This window comes from Ailuropoda melanoleuca, chromosome 10, assembly GCF_002007445.2.
Source record: "Ailuropoda melanoleuca isolate Jingjing chromosome 10, ASM200744v2, whole genome shotgun sequence".
Classification (NCBI taxonomy): domain Eukaryota; kingdom Metazoa; phylum Chordata; class Mammalia; order Carnivora; family Ursidae; genus Ailuropoda; species Ailuropoda melanoleuca.
Window position 1 is genome coordinate 32,795,764 of NC_048227.1, and position 20,841 is coordinate 32,816,604.

A 20,841-nucleotide genomic window follows, 5' to 3' on the forward strand; every position below is an offset into this window, starting at 1 on the left:
ACAGCAAAGGTGCAGAGATGGTCGAAACAGATGAATCAAATAATATGTTACCAACAGGCTCTTGGGAGATGTTTTCTGGCATAATTTACTTAATGAGAAATGGAATAAAACAATATTTAAAAGGATAAACCAATTTGTTCCTAAGATATTAAAACAACAAAAAGAAAAGGCTGGTCTCAAAAAGACTTCCAACAGAAAATACGCCTTAGAAACATTTTCTGGAGGCAACCAACTTGATAACAAATTACTCAAATGTTCAAAACAGCATTTTGACATTTTATGAATACATATATTCCTACAACACAGATTGAAATTTGAGGGTCTTTGGAGAAGGAGGCCCCTCTGAACACTTGTAAAGGAAGTTTTGTCAGCTACAGCCACACACAGTTAACAAATGGTACTCTTGAAGGGAGTCAATCGAAATACAGATAAAATGACTACAATCATTGTTAACTCTTCACAGAGCAGAATGGTGATCCTGGGAAGGCAACAGGATTCTACCTGCGTGATAAAATCTTTCTAACCCTGCCAATTCACAGGGACAGCCTCTGCCCAGAGACAGAGAGCTGGGCTTGTCCCCCCACCAGGCGATGTGGAGCTGCTTCCCAAGCCCAGCAACCAACTTAGGCAGCAGCCCTAGTAGTAAAGAGGGAGAGACAGCGAGGGTCCAAGGGAAACACCCAGAAAAAGACTCAGAGATACACAATGGAAGATTCTGATATATACACAGAATGGAAAATAAAACAAACACAGAATCCTTCAATAAGACCATTAAGGGGGAGTGGAGGGGGGGAGGGGAAAAAAAGCCTTTACACATGCCAACAAAGACAGCATCCTAAACCGCTGCCTTCATCACAGCATGGCCAGTGAGTTTGGAGGCAGATTCCAGGGCTGACACGCTCCAGAAACCCAAAGGCTCAGATCCCAAGCGGACTGAATAAATCACAACCCAGACAAACTTAAGAAAACAAAAATAGTGAGCGCACACACATACATACATGTCTTTCCACTCCCTATTAAAACAGCTAAATTAAAACTCCAGGCATGCGAGTGCCTCCACAAAGATCCAAACTCTTAGCATCAAAGGGGTCTCGGACTCAGGTCCTCAAGGACGCAGACACAAGAGAGATGCAAGTAAAGAAAATGCAGTTTGCAATTTTAAACTCCCGGCACCCAGGCTCAGAATCAGGCATTCAAAGTATTCAGAGAGGCGCAAAAACAGCGGGGCGCGGGGATTCTGAGCTCTGCAGAGAACTAGGCGCCTGGATGCACCCCTCCCGTCCGAAAGCACAAGCCCCCTCCCCAAACCCCTCCAGGGTCCAGAGCGCAGCCCAGCGGTGCGGGTACCCAGTCCACGGAGCCTGAGCCCCGGAGGCAGCCACCGAGGGAAGAGCGCGCCTTACCTGCTGTAAGTACATAAAAGTCAAGGCACACGAGAGCTGGGGACACATGCCCACGTTGGGGAGCGCCACGCAGGTGGCCCCCGTCAGAGGATGCTGCATCGTGTCTCTCTGGCGCCCGCCGAGCACGAGTGGGGACGCTCGCATGCAATCACTCCGCTCTTTGCCTGGTCGCTACAATTTTTTTTTTCCTTTTTAATTTTGCTGATTATCTAAGTCAAAACCCGGTGGCTGTCCCTCCTCTTCTCTCTCTCTTTCTCTCTCTCCCTCCCCCCCCGCCGCACCCCGCGCGCGCCAGTCCCTCCTCGCTGGCTTCCTTCCTTTGGGTTTGCTAGATCGTGGCGTTCATCTGCCTCCAACTAAGACGCTCCAGAGGGCCAGGAAACTATTTTGTTGCCTTCGTGGTTGTACCCTTTCCCCGGTTTGTTGGGCCTGTTTTCTGATGCCCCACAAAAAAAAAAAAAAAAGAAAGCTAAGGGCGAGAGAGAGGGAGGGGAGAAAGGAGAGAGAGAGAGAGGGAGAGAGAGAGAGATTTTGACTCACACTGAGGCTCACTCCGTTGGTGCTGATGCTGCGTGCCTCCTCATTTGTCAAATGGGTCCAGGGGCAGGGTTGGGTTTTTTTTTTTTCCCCTCCCCTCTGCCTTTTTTTTTTTTTTCCCTCTAAAACGACTCACCAAAATTCAAATTGTGTCTGCTAAAAATCTCCGCGGGGCGGGTGAGGAAGCGAGAGAGCGCCCCACATCGCCAGCATCAGGGCAAGGGGGACAATTAATGCGATTGCCCAGCTGGGACCCAGACTCTTAGATTTTGGTAGCGGTTTGTTTGCCCGATTCGTTGGCAAATAAACACAGAAATGGGATTCCCCCTCGAAAGAGTGCTGCTGAGACGACGCCAGGGGCTGGGGGCACGGGGAGATGGGGGCTGCAGCGCCCAAGGCAGGGCGGTTTCTGGGGGCCCCCAACCCCAGCAGAATGGCGAGGCAGCGATGCGCCCCCAGGCTTTGGGGCGCAGCTTTCGCTCTGCGCCTTGCCTTGGCTGTGCAGGCAGCGGCTAGCACTCGAACCAGCCTGAGCCGCTGAATGGGGAAACCGCCCTGGCTGGCATGGAAGTCAAGCCTGTTGGACTAACTAACACGCCAGCCCCGGGTGACTGCAAGGGGGCTTCTCCAGCCCAGAATCCTTGCTCTTCTCAAATTATAAATGCACAGGGTGGGGAAGTCCGTGTCTTATAAGCCATTGCTCTGTGGGCTGCAGTGGGCAAATTACAGTGGTTTATTTATTTTATTTTTTCTTGCCTGGCCAGCCCTCCTTGGCCAAATTAGCATTCCGCTCTTGCAGAGTGGTCTCCCCCTTCCCTTTATTTTATGAAGTAATAATTATTCATTAGTAGATTTCGTTAGTCTTTATGCAATAAAATAGGATGTGATCTGCAAATCAAAAGAAAATATTAAGACTCTAACGCATCGTTGGTCCCCACAAGGAAAAAAAAGCACATTCTTGGCAGCAGTAAAATCATGATCAGGAATAGTAGTCTTATATTTTGAAATAGATTTTGACCCAGTGATTGAATTTTCTTTTTATTTTTCAGAGCAAGAGGCTGTCTGAGCATCATCTTTTTTGATTCTTGAGTTCCCTGCAAGAAACCTGGCTGGGGGCTTGCCACCAGCCTGCAGGGTAGAGCACACCCTGAGAGGTATGAGAGCACCCCAGGAAGGAACACCTCAGGCAGGACCAGGGGATGGCCTCAGGGGGACATCCCTGCTGACCCCTCCGTGGGGCTCATGGAGCCACTCTCAGCCAAAGTACAGCTTCTGAACTGAGCCATCAGCTTGAAAGGCACAACTCACTTTGCAGACTAATCAAAATGCTTTCTGAAGAAAGGGAAATTAATTATTCCACGGCTCTATTTTTTGTTGTTCTGTTTTGAAACGCCATCGATAACTGTGAAGTCTTTGCTATGCCAACACTAGGCCCCGGCCAGCCTTTCTCCTTCTATTCACTTTGCAAAACCAGTCACTCCAACACCCCAGGACTCACACAGTCCATAATTTAGAGGGGGCAAGCTAGCATGTTTTACCCAAAGCAGAAGTTGCTGTGGGGGTTAGGGGGCTTCCGGCTGGTATTTTATGCTGCTGGGTTGGGGGGCAGTGTTTCGTTTGAAAAATCCTTGCTATGTGTTGTCTAACAAATCACATTCTCTGGACAAGGTCTGATTCACAAATAAACTGTTTCACTCTTTTCTTTCTTATCTTACTTTCAGCCTGTCTTTTATTTTTTATTTTGCAATTCACAAAATCAAAGAGAAATCCACTCCACAAAACATACATGGAATAAAAGGTCAGAGATTCTGCCTTTCACTCCCCACTCTCTCCTTCCCATGCTTTCCAGCTTGCTGTACTGACAGGGGTTCACCCTTCTTTTCTGCATTTTTTTTTTCTTGCCGGCATTGGAAAAGCTTGTAAATGCCCCAAGAAGAAGACAGAATTTTCCCTTCAGCTCATTTTCATAAGAAACATGATAAATAATACATGGCACTTTAATAAGACCTTATCTGAATGGCTTAATGAAAAACAAATACATTATGTAAAGAACCAATAACTGTTCTCGGCTGCACTGAGCCAACGCTGGTTTTCCGGTCCGTTTTCTCTCCAAAGTTGCAAACCCTCAGTGGTGATTGGATTCCTACAGACCCATTTTGCAATAATGGCTCAGACTTCTCTTTAAACCTAGGTCTTCCCAGTCAGGCACACTGGAAGTCTGCAGAATGAATCATTGGAATCCAGACCTTCTAAATTCACCTCAAAATGATATGGAGCCGTTCTCTGGATGACCGAGTCTGAACGTCCCTGCACGAGTGCATACAAACAGCACGGTACACAGACACGAGCACACCCCTGCACACCCCCAAAATGGCAACTGCACAAAGGAGCAGTCAGGGAAGATTCCACAGCTAATATCAGTGCATGTTAATCAGGAAGAGAGCATCCAATGACCCTAAATCAAAAGGTAATGCCGTATCTGCAAATACCGCTCACTTGATGACAAAATTCTGCCAGCCTTTCCAGCAGCATCTGGGGAGGTTGAATTTGAATTCCGTCTCAACAGAGACTGGGAAAGAGCCACATCGATGCCACTAGCCCCAAATGATTCTTCCACACCAATAAATGGGAGAAGTGGGGAAAGAAAATACTCTTCCGTCTCTACAAAGAATCCCTGGGCACTCCGTATCACTAGGGTGGAGTTAGTGCATGCACATTCAAGGGCCACCCTCCTGCCTTTCAGCTACAAGGACCCTTAACTGAATGGTCACACATCCCCTGTAGGAAGCAGAGAGTGCTGGAAAACCAGCAAGGAACAATGCCATCTTCAAATGGAAGTTCCTTAGGCAGAAGGCAGCTGCGCACGTTTTAATTTGACCCACACAACAGTGTTTGTCACTTTTTCCTTCCCTCAAATCTGCCAGCTATTTAAAAGAATAAAAGAAATCACTTTGGTTTTTACTCGCTTCCATAAATCCTTATTGTCCCTTCCTAAGGCTGTCAAAAGAGCAGGCATTTCACTAAAGTGGGATCTTCTATGGGGGTTTTCATGCCCCAGAGCAAGAAAAATTCCGCTTAGACCAAAGTAAGACCTCTTGATCTTAAATGTAATTATCTGTGCTGGGGTTAGCTTCCTGACAATGTCCAGGAGTGGCTCAGAAGTATTTTATTCTCACTTCCACATTTTGATAGGGGCAGCTCCCTAGTCCAATCCTCAGTAAGGTGAGAATTAAAGTATCTACAGGAAACCTTATCTCTGTCACAAGCACTTTGAGTCACCTACTTGTTCAAATACTTGGAGGACATTTAGTGTTGACTGCATTCCAGGCCGTGTTCTAGCCAGTTTTTTCATCTGTAAAATGGGGCTAATAATAGCTCCCTCACAGAATTGCAGCGAGGCTCAGAGTTTTTTTCTTCCCTAATTCATGGACCATCACAATAAAAATTTAAAAACAGTGGAGAGAGTGCATGAAATTAACAACTTAAAAACTGTTTGCCAAGTTAGTACACACACACACACACACACAGATGCATGCACACAGACGCACACTCACACACACCATCTGTCATCATCACCATTTCATAAAGGAAAGGGCATTTTATACCAAAAAGTAAGAAGGACATAATCTCAAAATAAAGGACAGCCCTTCAAATTGATTAAATTTAGGTCTATTAAAATTTTCACCAAATTGCCCTTAATTTTCTCATTTAGCTGCAGTCTGTTGAAAATGTCATTACGGAATCAGATGACTCTGTGGACCAGCATTTGGGAACCACCGAGATAATGAATGCAAAGTGCTTCTTAGCACAGGCTCTGGCACACCAAGTACCAACAATACACGTTCACCGTTGTGGGGATGCTCGCAAACGGCAGAGAGTTACACTCACGAGGCCTGAGAACTACCCTCTTCACCCCCACAGACTCACTGCAGCACAACTCAAGCCTCAGCGCCCTGAGCCGCAGAGTCACATGCCTGTCACAAAGGGGAGCTTAACAAAAGTCAGACGGGTTGAATTGGTGGACTCTCCAGAGTTTATTCACTTTCCTCAATGACATAGTGGTTGCAGCCCTGTTCATTCAAGGCCACCTGAAATACGACAGCTGTAATGAAGTATTTGGGAACTCTTTCCGGCTCACATGAGGGCCTGCAGTGTACTGTGAAGAGGGGGACACATCTTTTGGAGTCTCACTGCTTGGCTGTGGAGTCCCAGCTCTGTCTTATGCTTCTATGGCTCCTGTTAAATATCTATGGAGTTATAAGCTCTTAAAATCTTAGTTTCATTCTAACAGGGAATGATAATAATTTTGCCTTCCTAATTAAGTTGTGAAAAGATAAAATAACGTAATACACATGAGTTCTGAGATCGGTGCCTATCACCTAGCAACGACTCGGTACATACTAGCAACGATTATTATGGATTACTTTTATTCTCAGTCCCTGACTAGTTAATGACATAGACATTCCTCTTTTTTTGCTAAAAATGACACAAACAAGACCAACAGAGTCAATCTATTTATGGAACAACTGACTCCAAATTCATTTTCTTTGTTTTTGAGAATTCTTTCAAATGATACGGTGTTTATACGAAAATGTATAGACATCAGTTTTTTGCCCTGGTCTTCTGAGTACAATAATTTATTTAACCTTGCCAAGGTATCAGATGAACACAGACTTTCGTATAGTGCTTGTCAACTAAATTCTTCACCAGGTCAAGTCTTTTGCTACTTTTTGGGGACTGACTAGTGTAACACATGCTAAGAGATTGCTTCTGGCCAATATGGTTACCATATTGTTTTTTGAATTTCCCCAAAGGCTTTAAAGTCGGTTTTCATTGCCCCAGTTTACATAAGAAGGAACTGATGTTGCAAGAGTGTACGCTTGGACCTGTTAATAAGGGATGGGGGCAGTGTTTACAATCAGGCCAGAAAATGTTCTTTTCCATCATCACACTGTCCCATAGTAGAGACACTTCTGCCAAATCATCGTTGTCATCACCAACATTTTATTTATCATTGTTTGGAATATCTAAACCTGACAAGCATGCTCTGGAGCATTACTCTATGTCTGTACAGCTGTGAGATTTCCTCTTTCAGGAATCTACCAGTCCCCTTGGCCACCAAACTTCGGAGTATGAAATTTTCCTAGCTTTCTAGTCCCCATTGATTATAGGAGGAGTAGGTCCCACCTGACTCACACTCTAGCTTAAGCTTTTCTAAATAAAGAAGTAAATAAATAAATACGTAAATAAATAAATAAATAAATAAAATTAATACGGTTCTTTAAAAGAAGAAGAAAACACTTTCATTTGCCAACACCTTCCTACTACCAACTCTGACAAAAGTTGAAAGTTACACAATGTTCTAGCAGAGCAGCCAACTGGTACCCCTCAAGAGAGACCCAAGACACACCAGACAGAACCCTAAATTTTAAAATACCAGATCAAGCAAATAACCTAAGTTCCCATTGGAGCCTTCTTGAAATAATAGGCTCCAGGGGGTGATGCTAAGGGAGAGTGCAATGTTTGGCACTTGAGAGGGTGGGAGTCTGTTTCCAGTGCATTTCCAGTGCAAAGGACAGAATGTAAGAGCGTGGGACAAGGGACAGTAGGCGGCAGAGACAAAAACAGCTAAGTGGTGATTTCTCCTAATGAACAAGTGGGTGGGAAGGTCTACTTTGGGAAGCCTCCACACCCCACCCACTCTCTGTGTTGTGACTTTCTGGATGGAACTCGAGCAAATCTGAAGGCAAACAAAGCCTGCAGAAGATTCTATTTTTCCTTTGTAATAAGCTTGGCTACAAGGTTCCTTGACCCCATAAATGCTCAGAAATATTTATCTTTATGCAACATGAGTCACCTTAGGAATCTCCTATTAGAAGTCACTTCACCTCTAACATCTCAAGTTCTGGAATAATCCTTTTTGACCTTAACCTACCCAAGGTCCTGTCTTGGCACACAGGCAAGAGCAACCACAGGGTTCCTCAGTCCCTGGCATTATCAGTACACCTTCAAAGGCTGCTAATTGTTGGTGCTGAACTAGGAAGGATGTCAGGACTCAGAACAAAACTGGGTCAGTCTGAAAGAATCAGAAGGCTACGTAGCAAATGGATTAGATACTCAGCAGAAAAACCTTCTTGGTTCTCAAGGTCTCACCTCACCAAACACACAATCTCTGGAATTCCAAGTCTTGGTCCCCAAACTACAATTCCCATTTATGGCACCTCACACTCTTACAGCCTCATCTGACCTGCTAGCTCAGGATTTTCTATTCCCCGTCTCTGGCCTCCATCACAAGAGCCCACACATAAAGAAGCTCAGCCCAGGGGCTCCTGGGTGGCACAGCGGTTAAGCGTCTGCCTTCGGCTCAGGGCGTGATCCTGGCGTTATGGGATCGAGCCCCGCATCAGGCTCCTCTGCTATGAGCCTGCTTCTTCCTCTCCCACTCCCCCTGCTTGTGTTCCCTCTCTCGCTGGCTGTCTCTATCTCTGTTGAATAAATAAATAAAATCTTAAAAAAAAAAAGAGAAGCTCAGCCCCTCCTCATATTCTGCAACACATCCACTCATAAGAGGCATGTTTAAGTTTAGTAGACAGAAGACTGTGGAAGTGTAAGGAAGACTGAATAGAAGAGATTCTCGTCTTAGAAACACAATTCTAGAAGGATTGGTTTGTATCATATCTTTGCAAATGTCATTTAGCTATCTTACCACCATTGACTTCACAGTCAACTCTCCTAGTTCTAGACTTTCTCTGCCGTACTCCCTTTTCCTCTTCCTCTGCACAGAGGGGACCAGAGAGCAAATTCTCATTCCCACCTCTTTTCCCCACATTTTTCTACTCCTTGAAAGCTTGTCATCAGCTGCCCCTGTGCCCTTCAGTGGATTGATTCCCTTCTAACCCAAGTTTGTATCAAACCATTTTCAGAGGATTTCCTGCATCCACTGTTAAAAGAAAAACATTTCTTTCACCTGGTTTCAGAAAGAATAATTCAACACTCTTTGCGCACAGTGGTACATATGAGAAAAACTGTATATTTCCCTGGCTGGACCTTCTTATGTGCTTCCATGGCAGAATTCTTATGTGTTCCATAAACGCAAGATATTGTGTACCCCAATTGTCATCCCCTTGGATGACCCACGTCACATCATGGCTATGCTACTTTTCGTATACCTGTGAAGGATTGGCAGCAATCAGACCCCAATGGAATCCTCCTCACCTCCACCCTGACCTCTCCTCACAGGCTACTCCTCAGGTATGATCATGTCCCTCAAACAGCCTCCTGCATGTGTCAGTACGAAGGTCCTATCCTCGCTACTGTCTTAACATCCCCCCTAGACAAAATGTGTACACATGCTTCTCTTCATCTGTGGACTTGTCTGCGTGTTAATGGAAGCACCTCCCTTCTATTTAGTTAACCTTGAAACATCAACATTTGCCCTTCACACCACCCTTTGTTGCTCTGAATACTCAACTGATTCCCAAATCACCTCAGTTTCAATTCTCTGAGCTCAAACTATGAAGCCTCTTGATTTTCCATTGCTCCTACCCCAGTGCACTGCATTATTCTCTGTAGCCTCTATTGAAAGAAGAAGAAGAAGAAAAAAAAAAAAAAAGCAGTGCTTTCCTAATTGGTTCCTTTGCTCCTGGTCTCAGTTCTTCCCAACGCACATTCCACATTGACTCCAGGGGAGAATTCTACATAGACAAAACCAAACACATCAATCTCCTTCTCAAAAGATATCACTGACCCCTCCCATTGCTGAGGTCATGAAATTAAATGCTTTAACTTGGTACTGCACCTCCTATCTCGCTACATAGCTAGCACTTTCTTTCATGCACCTCCCTTTTTCCAGATTCTGGTCACCTCACACCTGGTCTTGTAATTGCTTATGCCCAGTGAGTATTAATACATCTACAAATATATGTTCTTTGGCTTGAGTGCCTTAATGATATGAGTGTGCAAATCCAAGAATGCCCAGTGCGTAATTAAATAATCCCAGAATGAAACATGCATCTTTGTACGTTTTGCAGCGTCGAGATGTAGATGAGGATGGCAGTACCTAGGTGTGTTTCCCTTTATTCTTCATAGGGGCAGTGCTGGATACATACTGATAGCACTATGTTACCCATGAGGATACAGGAACTCAGAGGGGATATGTAAGCTTTCTGCATATAAATGGGTCAGCCAGTGTTGAGGGTGAGTTCCTTGTCTGTTTACTATTTCCTGCCATCCCATTCTTTGTACACTGACATGCACATACTCCATGAGAACTTCATTTTTCCTCTCCAACATCGCAACCACATCACCCGAGAACACCACCTGACTTAGTGCGGTGGATGCTTCTCGAATATTGGTCAAATACATGAGAATATTTAGAATGGCAACACAAGTCTCTCCTATTTCCATGCTCCAGAGATCCACTTCATTCTCATTGGCTCATTCATTCATTCATTCATTCACTCATCACCTACGTCTTGAATGTATGTGTTGAACCCAGCATGGTGTTGACCCAGGAGATATGCTGATCAACAAATCAGGAGATGAAATTCATATCTTAGATTAACCTGATAGTTTTAAGTCATCTGGTTTAGAAAATTACCTTTTGTAACTCTGTATCAACATGTGAATCAGCACTTTCTCAATATTATGCAACAAATGAAAATACTGAAGTGAATTGGATTATGAGGCTAATTGAAAACAATATCAGTTACCTATACTCCCAATACCAAATATTGGTGTTCATCAAAATAGCCTCATTTTTCTCACTGATTGGCTATATATACTAAATGTTTCACATCTGCATTTATAAAATTCATCTCTACTTTGCCCCTATCATCTGTATTATAAATGGGGTTTCAAGTAAATTTCTTTGTATAAGGGTTACTACTGGTATAAATGTGCTTATATGTTTGAAAACAACTGGTTGCCTTGTGACACTGTGAGGCTTAGATCATAGGTTTTCCTTCTCACAGGAAAAGAAAAATGAATTAGAAGGGCGTGTTCTGGGGCCACAGAGTTTAATCTAACCATATACTGCCTTTTTTAAAAATAGTAAAGTAGCTATAAAGGACTGGGAGGCAGATTGCCCACTTTCCAATCTTGGCTCTGTTTTGTACCAGCTGGCTGACTTTTGGCAAGTTACTTAAAGTTCCTGGGTCATGGGGTCCTTATTTATAAATGAAAAAAACATTCTTTCATAATTGGGTAACACTGGATGATATATGTAAATTGCTTAGTACAACCCTTAGCATCTAATAAAGGCACTGTGCATGTTATCTTCAGAGCTGTATGGTGATGATGGTGGTGGTGGTGGTGGTGGTGGTAATGATGGAGATGGAGATGGTGATCGGATGGTGGTAGTGGTGATGATGATGGTGATGATGAAAGTGGTGGTGGGGGTGATGATGATAGATGTGTGTTGGTGTTAATGAAAGTGATATGTTGTTGGTTGGGAACACAAGGGTAAGGCAATACAAACTGGCCTCTGTGGGAAAGACAGCTCCATTCTCTCTAGTTGGAAAGAAACAGAGCCATTCTTTTTTTCTCTTGTAGGGCAGCCCATTGCTACGTCACTACCGGCCATTCTCTCTTAACTCTAGTGTTTCCAGCTAAGGAAGCAATTGGAATCACTGCTACCACCTTGCCTCTCCCTGCTTTCCCTCCTTATAACTGGGCCACAGACATCTCTAAGGAGCCTCTCTTACATGGCAAGCAAGAGCCGACACCACTATTCTTCTGGGTAACTCTGGGGGATGTTAATATTTTATGACCTCTTTAGTGAAAACACCAAACTCCAGGGTGCTGATACTTCCTCTAATATCACTTAGATTCTCAGCAGGCTTCCACCCTTCCTCTCCCTAACCTCCGCCTTTCACCAGCCAAGCCATTCCAACATTTTTTTCCCCCTCAGAGCCATTGTTCTATCAAGAGCCACATGATTCCAAGAAATGTCATAAAAAATAATAGCAAAGCTAAGAATCATTGAGCATTTACTGTATACTAGGTGCTATGCCAAGTATTTTACATTCATTATCACAATTCATCCACGCAGAAACCCAATAAGAAGGTAATCTGACCCCTCCCATTTTACAGATGAGAAAACTGAGGGTAGGAGAAGATAGATGATGTTTAAATCCATACACTCACGCCCTAACGCAAGTCAGTGTGATTTCCTTGGCTCTAACCTTCTACTTTATTGCATAATGCACTTCTAAAAGTGGTTTTTAAAGCAGCATGTTTGAATGTTGAACAATCAATATAAGGGTTTTCTGAGAGTTGGTTCTTTCTCCCAAAATTAAACTGGATTACAAAACTGCAAACTATGGTTCCGGTAGATGCTGCCTCTCCCAGACCCCTGAGGGCATCTTAAACCACCAGTGTTATCCTGTTGCCATGGAAACCTGGGCCAGGGTAGAAAAAGCTCAGGCCTTGACCCAATGCCTGAAGGAGGTTGAGGTGACTATCTTTCCCCTTTCCTTCCACAGGACATGTGTACAATGCATCTCAGGCAGCAAAAATGCTGAGATTTGATTTTGAGTTTTGGTCAAACAACCATACCGACAACTAGTTTATTGCTCGCTTCATTGAGACTACATCAACGGCTTTTGAAAATACAACTAGGGAAGAATAGCTTACAAAACAGAGAAATGCATATAAAATGGAGGGGGGGGATGTGGAGTAAGATATAAGCCCACATTTATATGGTATGACCCCATGTATGTTTAGTCAATCTATATCTCTAATTTATACTCTCCACTTCTAAGTTTGTTACCTTCTAATCTAAAGCTGTGTGTCTACATAGATGTTTCTAAAGAAAGCTTCAAGGAAACACCCACATGTTAATAGTAATTTGGAGACTACTGGTGACTTTTATTATTTTTTATTGCTAATTGCATTAGCCAAGTTTCTGTAATGCACATGGGGTACTTCCATGAGAAGGAATAAGATTTCTCCTCCTCCTCCTACTTCTTGCTTTTTTTTTTTTTAAGTGTCCCAAGGTGCAGGGTGAAAACACCTCTCCACGTCACAGGCCAGGTCAGAGCCTCGCCATGGTGAGAAGGGGGGCACGGTTTGCCAGGAATGAGCTTTTACCTCCTCACCATCCTAGCCCTTTAGAGATAATGTGCTGGTGATTCTAGAAAGAAGCAGAGAGCATCCCTGCATAGCTCCTGAGCCTCGCCGCCCTCCATGTTAGCCTAATTATAGTCACCAAAGAAGTTTCTTTCTCGTCTCTCCAGGTCCTGTGTGCAGCTCAGCATTCCAGTGGCATTTTTGTCGGGAAAACCTCATTTCTATTTTTATTATGAGGACTGCTTGTCTTTACTAGCTCTTTGTACATAGATCAAGACATTATGAAGACCTGCACTTTCCTCAGGCAAATGAGAATTACTAATTTTCTCTCTCTATTAAGTACTGTGCTATCTCCATCAGCTTCACCAATATTTATTTCACATGTCCACCATGAGAATCCAGGGACAGGGTTAACCTGTTCAGTGCCGCACATCTTCACACTCCAAAGGCTGCTATCCTTTATGGACTGCACTCATTTTCAACAGAGAAAGTAGCCACGTAGTTCCACTCTGAACCTATGGAGACAGGATCTGATTTGATGTATGATGTCCAAATTCTCATCCTGCCACTTTTGAGCATGATCATGAGATGGACTTCTCTTTAAGGGAATGAAGTGAAGCCAGAACTCAGCCTCCTGAAATCCTGTAAAGCCACCTGAACATGGTGTGACAATCAAGGTAGAAAGGCACGGAAGCTGGGTCATGTTACCCTTAGCCAAAGTCATATCTCATAATGGTGATGGTATAAACGTTCACCTAATAGCAGAGGTTTCTCCGAGCTGAGCATTCTAAAGGTGATTTACATACATTTTACTTAATCCCCATGCCAAAATCTGTTTTCATGCAATCACTCATTCATTCCTTGTTTAATTCATATATAAATATTTACAGAGTGGTGAAATTATGTTCTAAGGGTTGTGGAATGTTCCCAGCATACAGTGATTAGACCACAAGCAAGCAAACAGACAAACAAATAAAACTCAGGTTAATTATACTGATGGGACTTACAGTCTACTCATGGAGACAGATTGTAAAAATCAATCCGTTCCTTATAAAACTAAGATTCCAACAATTTTACTTTTGGGCACTGATCCCAAACAAATGGAGACTCAGGTTCACACCAATATCTGTACGTGCAGTTTTATTTATAATAGCTAAAAATAGTCCAGGTGTCCTTCAACAGAGGTAAACAGTTAAATAAACTGTGGTACATCCATACTGTGGAATATTACTCAGCAATTACAAGGAAGTATTGATACACAATAGCTTAGATGAACCTCCAGGGAATAATGCTCAGGAGAAAAGTCAACCCCAAAAGGTTATGCACGATATGATTCTAATTTTGAAGTGTCTCAATTTTAAGATCAGTGCTTTCCAGGTGTGAGGAACTGGAGGAGGTGGGCATGGTTATAAAAGGACTGGGGAAGAATCCTTTGGAGATGGGACTATCCTGGATCTTGACTGTGATGGAGGGCATACCAATCTACACCTGCAATAGAAATGCTGGAACTAAATACACCTCCCCGTCCCAAACACACACCCACACCCACGCCCACACCACATTAATGAAAATAAAACTGCACACATCTGAATAAAATCAGGGGATTATATCGATGGCAATACGCTGGTCGTGATACTGTATTATAATTTAGCCAAATGTTACCCCTGGCGAAAACAAAGTAAAAGGTATATGGAATCTCTCAGTATTGTTTCCTACAACTGTGTGTGACTCTACAATGATCTCAATAAAAATTTCCATGAAAAAACATATCACGCAGTTAATTCTATAAGGCCAGTTGTGGTAAATGCTATAAAAGAAAAGAACACAGTTTCAAAAATTTTAAAAAGGAAACTAAATATAGCAGGGGGCTGGATTTAGATTAAGGGTGAGGGAAGACTTTTCTGAAGAGGTGGCATTTCATTGGGCGACTGAAGGATGGGGAGTTGGTGAGGAGAAAGGTGGGTGGCAAAGTGTTCCAGAAAAGGAAACAGTGCAGCAGAGATGTGAAAAAGGACATGCATGCTCAGGGAATAGAAACAGAAGCACCACAGAAAGGAAGAGCCTAGTGCAAGCAGGCAATAACCCAGGATGAGGGACCAAAAGAGAGTGAGTGTGTTGATCCCGTGCAGAAGCTATTATTCCACCATTTCTTCTGTTGCAGAAAAGTGGGGCTCAGACCATCTACACCAGGTCACAAAGCCAAGAAGTGTCACCCTTAGGATGCAACATCAAAGCTACAACTCTGCCCACTATCTCCCCAACATGCACTTGGTATTCGACCCAGAAACACTATTCCTGGGTATTTACCCAAGAGAACTAAAAATGCACATTCACAGAAACACCTGTACACAAGTGTTTATAGCAACTTTCTCAAAATCAGCAAAAACTGGGGAAAAAAAAAGATCCTTCAGCTGTTGAATAAACAAACTATGGTGCATCCACAGTAGAACGCTGCTCAGCAATAAAATGGAAGAACGGACTATTGATAGAACCACATGGATGAATCTCAAATTCATTATACTGAGAGAAAGAAGTCCAACTCAAAGCCTACTTACTTATGATTCACTTATAGGACATCTTGGAAAAGGCAAAACTAGAGGGACAGAAAAGAGATTGGCGATTGCCGGGGCTGAAGTTGGGGTCTACAAACAACCCTAGGGAAGCTTTCGGAATGATAAACATGTCTGATGTCCTGCTGGGGGCGGTTGGTACATCACCGTGAGCACTTTCTTTACACTTGAACTATATGCTATGAAAGCAAGTTTTACTATACGTAAATTATACCTGGAGAAACTTGACTTTGGTAAAATGATTGTTTGGGATCAGCAGGTATAGATTAAAGCCTGAGAAGACCCCTTCTCACTTCTGTGAAGTTCTGGGCAACAGTAGACTTTAAGTTCCATCAGTGTAATTAACCATATTAATAAGTCTTATTTTCAGAAGATGCAATGAAGGAGAACTGAATGAGGATACAGCTTCTGCGGAGGGTGGGATAAGGATGACCCAGTCTTATTACTCTCAGGATCATCATAGATGGACACGGAGGACCCCATTCTCGAAGGCTGGAAACCTGAATGTAAGTAGCTCCTTATTTTGCCCAGTTGGGGAAGTAACCTAAGTTCTCTGAAACACAGGGTTGCTCATCTTACAAGGAAGGCAAGGCTGCCTGGGACAGAACAGCTAAATCAAGTCAAGGGATGGATTGTGTGTTTCTTCATCTTTGCAGAGGACCCAAACTGCATGCTTTGTGGTCATAGAAATCAAACTCAGGACTGGGATTCCAAAGTCAGCTACTTTCCACAGCAGATGCATCCTGCTCTGAATGCGGTCCAACCACGGAGGGAACCGAACACCCTCACAACAGCTGATGCAGGGCCATCCCTAGGGCCAGCAAATACACCAACATCTGCTAATATGGCCCTGTTTGCTGCCATGGATCTGTTCTTACCAGGCCCATGGGTTTCTCAAAGCTCTTACCCTGTGGGGGTCATAATGAGCTGATGATCAATCTCCCTTTCAGCTTTTGTGAGTCACTGGGGGCTAGTTTTGAAACAGGGATAGAAGGCTTGGCCATTTCCGGAAGTTGCCTTTCCTTGTGAGGTTTCACTTTCGAGAAAGATGAACTGAGCCATCTCCGGGGGAGAATTGGTTCGCGCCAGGCAATACCAGGATGAGCTGGCATCTTACATCATGCCTGGCCTGCTAGCTAAGCAAATGGGTCTGATTAAAGTCAGCCTGACTCTCTCATCCCACCTCCATGCCAGACCATCCTTCTCTTCTCTCCCCATAACGCTTCATTTTTTATCTTTAGTATTGTCCTTATCACAGCACGCGTTCATCATGCCCTCCTCTGTTTCTTGATCACCCATTTACCCTGAAGATGACAAATGCCACAGGACAAGGCCGAGCTTCTTGGCCACCATTACCTGAACACTTGGCTCAGGCCTGAGTGTGACAAGAACCCAGTAAATGCTTGCTGGATAGACGAATAATAGAAAGCCTGGTGCACACACAGAGAAATGAATTCAAGAGCAAACCCCCAAAGAGACCACCTGGTGAAAAGCAGAAAATATCATTAACTGAAAACAAGACATTTTTGAGAAATCCGCATTTCAGCTTTACCAAAGAGACACTGTAGCACTTCGCCCAAGTGACATGTTATGTACAGAGAAAATGCGGCATTTACTTCTATTACACTGAGGCTTTCTCTGTAAGTCAGAGAGGTTAGGCCTCAGCATGGGATCCCCCATGGCCAAAAATTCATGCTAAAAAAAAAAAAAAAAGAAAAGAAAAGAAAGAGAAAACAAATAATATATACATTTTTTAAAAAAAAGAGTCTCCAGAAACCTTTGTCATATTTTTTTTCTTTGTCGCATTTATAATCAGAGAAAATTGGACTTATCAGCCCCTCATCAGTATTTACATTTTGAAACCCAGCTCCTAAGAGAACCATAACCAAATATTTTTTAAAGAAAAGACACTAAATATAATCAAACTTTAACCGTCTCCACTTTTTAACCCCGGTCAGAGTAATTCCCTTTCAATGAGATAAATTTAGTCTGAGGACAAGACAGCCTTGGCCCAGCTGCATAATTCATTGGCAGCTTTAATCGTCAGAATGAATATTAGTGTACATTTCAGGTTTTATTGCATTTTTTAAACAAATGATATTTTAAGTTCAAAGTGAATATATCATGAGTTGGCAATTTGTAATATGTTTTCACTAAAAAAGAAATCAAAATAAAATTCCTTTTGACCTTCTGATGTGAAATGCAGACCCGAGAACAAACTGAATACACAGAGTATAGGGTAGGAAGGTAGAAAAACAGAACTCAACACGAAACAGTTATATTCAATAGACATTCGTGATCAACTTTTAATGAGCTGTAAACGTATGGATGAACTTCCTTACAAGAATATGCTAATAATACAGAACAAAGCTACATGATGTGAAGAGATCTACTTAGTCAGTCATCTAAATGGTTTGCCTTCAAAATGTCCAACACCCCATGGTTTGTAAATGTCACATATATATAGGAGACTTTGTGCAGATATTTTGGTCTTGGGCAAATTTAAGGCTTAGCCATCTAGAGACCTGTTACAGGTTCAATGAATACTTGCTCCTTAGGTGATAGCACTTGAAAATTCAGTCAAGAAGCATGTGAATAGGCACATGTTTGCAAATGGACAATTGGTTGGATCAATATATCAAGCATCGCCATGTCAACCATTTCCAACTTAGAACTAGGTCCATGGAATTTTCCCTAGGGTTTTAGAAACTAAATGGAACCAAGCACCACTATGATCCATTAAGCAATTCCTTCAGCTACCTATGCGGTGAATTGCGTGACATGTTACGCTGACATTAATCTGTGTTGACCACTAATAAGGAAACCACAAAGAATTCTTGCCTCTTGTCATTGAAGTCTTCCCATCTTAATCTTGGTTCTTCTCTACCCTTTTCTCCTCCTGACATTTCATATCCTTTTTCCCCAGGCTGGTTATCTTGTTATGAAATGGGAATGTTTCTAGGAGGAAAACAGCTGCAAAGGATGCTCAAACTCTTAGAGGTGGTGATTTTTATTTTAGCTGGCCCAGCGATTTCATCCGAACCAGTATTCCCATGTCCCAAGTCCTCCACAGTGGACTCAGCTTCCTTGAGCTATGCTAATTAAATATCTTGACTATTCTGTGCCTAAAGAAGTCTCAAGAGTAGGATCTTTGGATGGGTTTCTGCTCTGGCAGACCATTCTCAAGGTTCTTGGGCGTTAGAGAAACCCTGCTGTGAAGACCAAGAACTAACACCCTTCCTGATTTAAACACTCATATTTATATGACCATTCCGATTACGCTGGTTACGATGACCACTAGCTACAGTGACTACTGTAATAATCCTAGCTATTTGGTGCCCAGTGTGCCTTCATCCATAGCACAGCAACCTTCAGGTGGCTCAGAGGACGTTTAACCATCCCACCTAGAGATGGGTGGGAGATGAGGGAGACTTCCTGGAAAGGGTTCCAAGAAGAGGGGCATCTGAGAACAAATCACGTGGGATTTTCTCTGGGTAACTATATTTGCATTACAGTTGAATATCATGATATTTTGTTCCTTAATAATCCATCCTCATCTTTGTTAATAACCAACAGATACCATTCCTCCAGGATGAATAACTTGAGAAAAAAAATCATTAAATAAAAGTCGGTTAATTGCATTTCTTAAGAAATCCAACTTTTTAATGTTTCTTCTGAGAGCAGAACAGCAGTATAGTCAAAGATCAATTATCTTTTTTTTTTCTTTTCTGAAAAAAAAAAATATTGCAGAGTACAACACTTGCTTTTCTTAAAGGGCTGCAGACACATTCCCATTTCTCTCCATAAGAATAACTTGAAAAGGATGCAAAGTTATACAATCTACAATTCACTGCACACAAGCTGCTTTTGATTCTATTGCCTCACAAACTAGATACTTTGCTGGGAAGCATAAAACTGTTTATCACTAAACATTTGAGATTCCACTCAGATAATTTACACATAATTAGACAGAAGCCCACACTTCCGAGCAGCAGTATTACCTCCTCTCGAACAGACTATTCTTAAGAACATTTTTGGTAGCATAATGAGTATTTTATGAGGATTTGTAATCAGTCTTAACGTAGGTGGGAACAAAGGTGAATTACTCCTCAACGCGATCAAATCATTACATAACTCAGTACGGAATAATGATGAGCTGAGGTTGGCAGAGGTAACCTGCCCAGGTATTCGGAGGAATTGGGAGATTCTGGTCTTTTCCACAGGCATAAAATGAATTAAGTGATCCCTTAGGAAGCAGAAAAATAAAAAAAGAAATCAGCCAAGAAGACCAGCCTCCTACCTTTCGCTCACCACCAGGGAAGGAGATTTCCTTACCCTTTGCTCACCATCAGGGAAGGAGATAAAAAGAGTATGGAGGAGGGAAGAAAAGCTAATGACATGTTCTGTTCATGCAGTCTCTTTAGTCCTCACGGGATGCCAAAGCTCTTTGGGGTCTAGTCTTGTCTTTTCCAGACATCTTCTGTCCTAAGACACAAACAAATCCTTGGTAGGGAAAACCAAGCCAGCTGTCTCCAAACCATCTGACCATCACTCAAATACAGAGTCATCAGGGAGGAGATGAACATTAGGGGGCATGGGGAAAAGTGTCACCATTCCGTGACACAAAGACCGCAGCCAGAAATAGCTCGTCTCTGGACACCCCATCACTCTGAAGCTTCACTCCAGACTTGGCACTGTGCCTCCGAGGGGTATTTCAAAATTGCCACCTTGCACGGTCCCTTTGAATCTACAAAGCTGAGTTGTCTGGTTCCATTTATGGACAAGGAATTGTGTTTTGGTTTCTCTTTATTGCCTTTCCAACCAGAGAGGGTTTGTATCATGCTTTCATGCAAGAAACTGAAGCAGCTTATAATCTCAGCTATATTCAGTTTATATCATGGCAAATTAGGATTTTCCCCCCAGATTACTTAAAAGGGGAGTCACAACGCAAAACCTTATCACAATCCTTGGGGCTGCTGCTTATATTTTTGACTCCTGGACAGGTTGGACCAGATATTCTCTGGGGCCTCGCCCAGCTCAAAACTAGGCAACATGGAAAGCTACAGCTCGAGACGATCCCTTTGAAGCTGCACATCACAAAGTAGGTTTGGCTGCTGGGGGCATATACAATCAAGATAACGCCTATTAATTTTATAACTATGATCTTGGGAGACAGTGAGTCCAGAACTCCAGTTGTGTTCCCTCTGTGTGCTAAGCTCAACATTTGCACAGATTTCATCTCAGCATTTCATCCAAATTCA

General features: G+C 42.9%; 1 protein-coding gene across 15 annotated transcripts in view; it reads right to left on the minus strand.

The window, feature by feature from the left end:
- Positions 1-20,841, minus strand: part of RBFOX1 (RNA binding fox-1 homolog 1) — a 2,017,010-nt gene that overhangs the window by 376,259 nt on the left and 1,619,910 nt on the right. The window contains exon 1 of one of the 15 annotated variants that reach the window (XM_034670400.1): positions 1,404-1,838. The exons of the other annotated variants lie outside the window; for them this stretch is intronic. Coding sequence (XP_034526291.1) covers positions 1,404-1,547 — 144 coding nt within the window. The 5' untranslated portion in view covers positions 1,548-1,838. Of the gene's footprint in view, positions 1-1,403; positions 1,839-20,841 lie in introns of those variants that run through there. 15 annotated transcript variants of the gene reach the window in all.